Source organism: Guillardia theta, assembly GCF_000315625.1.
Source record: "Guillardia theta CCMP2712 unplaced genomic scaffold GUITHscaffold_104, whole genome shotgun sequence".
NCBI lineage: Eukaryota > Cryptophyceae > Pyrenomonadales > Geminigeraceae > Guillardia > Guillardia theta.
Window position 1 is genome coordinate 163,774 of NW_005434570.1, and position 2,183 is coordinate 165,956.

The following is a 2,183-nucleotide window of genomic DNA, read 5'->3' on the forward strand; positions in this document are numbered from 1 at the left end:
AGAGAAAGGGAGTGTAGAGGGGGAGGGAGAGATTCCCTGGGAGGAGCTGACAGGCCGTGCAGGCGAACATCCGACCGCTTGTTACTCTGATGCGGGAAGGGCGCGCAGCTCTCGTTACCTCCATCTCCTGCTTCAAGTTCATGGCCCTTTACTCCTCCATTCAGTTCATCACCGTCCTCCGACTCTACTTGGTACTCCCCTCTTCGCTCCTTCTTGCCTCTCCTCCATCCTCCTCTCTCCTCCCCCCCTGCCTCTTCTCCTCTCTTCCCTCCAGTTTTTGACCTTCCGTCATCTGCTGTATTCTTCTTCCCCTCCTCTGATCACTTTCGCCCCACCTCTTCCCTCCTCTCCCTCCTATTTTCCTCTCTTCCTCTCTAAGCTCCACTCCTGCTGCCTTCAGCTGACTTGCTCCCCTTTAGCTCAACACCAACATGAGCGACTTCCAGTACCTCTGGATCGATCTCTTCCTCATCTTTCCCCTCGCCGTCTACATGGGCAGGACAGGAGCGTATCATCGTCTCTCCCGCAGGAGGCCGCAGGGAAGGCTCATCTCTTTCTCCGTCCTCTCCTCTGTGCTCGGCCAGACTTTCATTGCTGGATGTTACCAGGTAAACTCTGTTCCTCCTCCTCGTCCCCTCTTGCTCCCGCTCCTGCTCCCGCTCCCTCTCGTGCTCCCGCTCCCGCTCTCTCCCCTGCTCCGCTTCTGCCCCTGCTCTCCTCCTTTGTTCCTCCTGCTCTTTCTTGTCCTTGTCGTTTCTTTCTTCGGCTCCACCTCCCTCAACCTCTACTGCTCTTGATGCACAACCTTTTGCGTTCTCTTCAATCCTCTCCGCCAACTCTCCTTTCTTCTCACCAACTTCTTCGTCAGTGTTTTGCTGCCTGGTGGACTTTACAAATGAAGAAGTTCAAGTGCGACAACTCGTGTCCTGGAGCTGTGAGACCCTGCTTCCGTCCCTTCTTTCTTACCCTCTGCACCTTGCCTCGTCTCTACCTCTCTCTTTCCTGCTGTTCCTCCTCCTCTCCACCTCCTCTACAGTCCTCTCCTCTCCCTCCTCTCCCTCCTTTCCCTGCTTACTCTCTCCCTGCAGTCTCAAGTGTGTGACCCATCCGACGACGAGATGCCTTCCTGCTGCCTCTTCCTCCCCCTCGGTTGCCCCACCCGGCCTATCAGCAGCGACACGGACGACAACATTCTCAGCGTGGAAGCGACTTCTGCCTTCCTCTTCTCGCAGTTCCAGTACCTTGCTGTGGTAAGTGACGTCCCTCTCCTCTCCTCTCCTCTCCTCTCCTCTCCTCTCCTCTCCTCTCTACTCCTCTCTCCTCTCTACTCCTCTCTCCTCTCTGCTCCTCTCCTCTCCTCATCCCCTCACTCTCCTCATCCCTTCCTCCTCTCTCCTCTTCTCCTCTTCTCCTCCTTCTTGTTCTCCTCTCCTCTCCCCTCTCTTCTCCTCTTCCTCCCTCATCCTATGTCTGTTTCCTTCACCTCATCCACCTCCACTTCTTTCTGACTTAACGCAGGTGATCGCCTTCAACACCAGCAAACCCTACAGGAAGAGCATGGTGACCAACGTCTGGTTCTTCGTCTCTTTTCTCCTTCTCGCCGTTCTCTGCTCCCTCCTCCTCCTCCTCCCGGACAAGCTTTTGCAGGTAAATCATTCTCTCCGTCCTGACCTCCTCTCTCCTCCTCTCTTGGTATTCCTTCTCTCCTCCCCTCCTTGCCCCCCCTCTCCCTTCGTTTTCCTCCTTCCTGCGCCTTGTCCTCTAGTCTCTCCCACGTTTGTGACTTCATTGCATTGCCTCCTCCACTGCCTCCTCCGCATTCCCCTCGTTGCACTTCAGGTCTTGAACGAGGAGATCGGAACCCTCGAGCTTCAGCCGTTCCCTGCTAAGAGCTTCAAGGTGACCTGCCCCCATCCTCTATCCTCCTCTTCTTGCCTCCACGTCCTTCCCTCGTCGTTCTTTGACCTCTTCCCTGTCCTCGTCCTGTGTTTCAGTCTCTCCTCCTCTTCCCCCTCTTACATTTATTTCCAACAGTGGAAGATGTTTGCTCTTGCTGTTCTCAACGCGGCCATCACCTACATCTTCGAGATTGTAGTCGAGCTGGTACTCCTCCCTCTACCTGCTGCTGCTGCTGCTGCTGCTGCTGCTGCTGCTGCTGCTGCTGCTGCTGCTGCTGCTGCTGC

General features: G+C 55.7%; 1 protein-coding gene across 1 annotated transcript in view; it reads left to right on the plus strand.

Moving 5' to 3' along the window:
• GUITHDRAFT_78713 (hypothetical protein) overlaps window positions 1–797 on the plus strand; it is a gene marked incomplete at both ends in the record, with an annotated part of 4,814 nt that extends 4,017 nt beyond the window's left edge. Inside the window, 2 exons of the mRNA XM_005823695.1 lie at window positions 63–191; window positions 420–797. Of these exons, the coding sequence (XP_005823752.1) occupies window positions 63–191; window positions 420–797 (507 nt within the window). The remainder of the gene's footprint in view (window positions 1–62; window positions 192–419) is intronic.
• Between the last annotated feature and the right edge of the window lie 1,386 nt (window positions 798–2,183).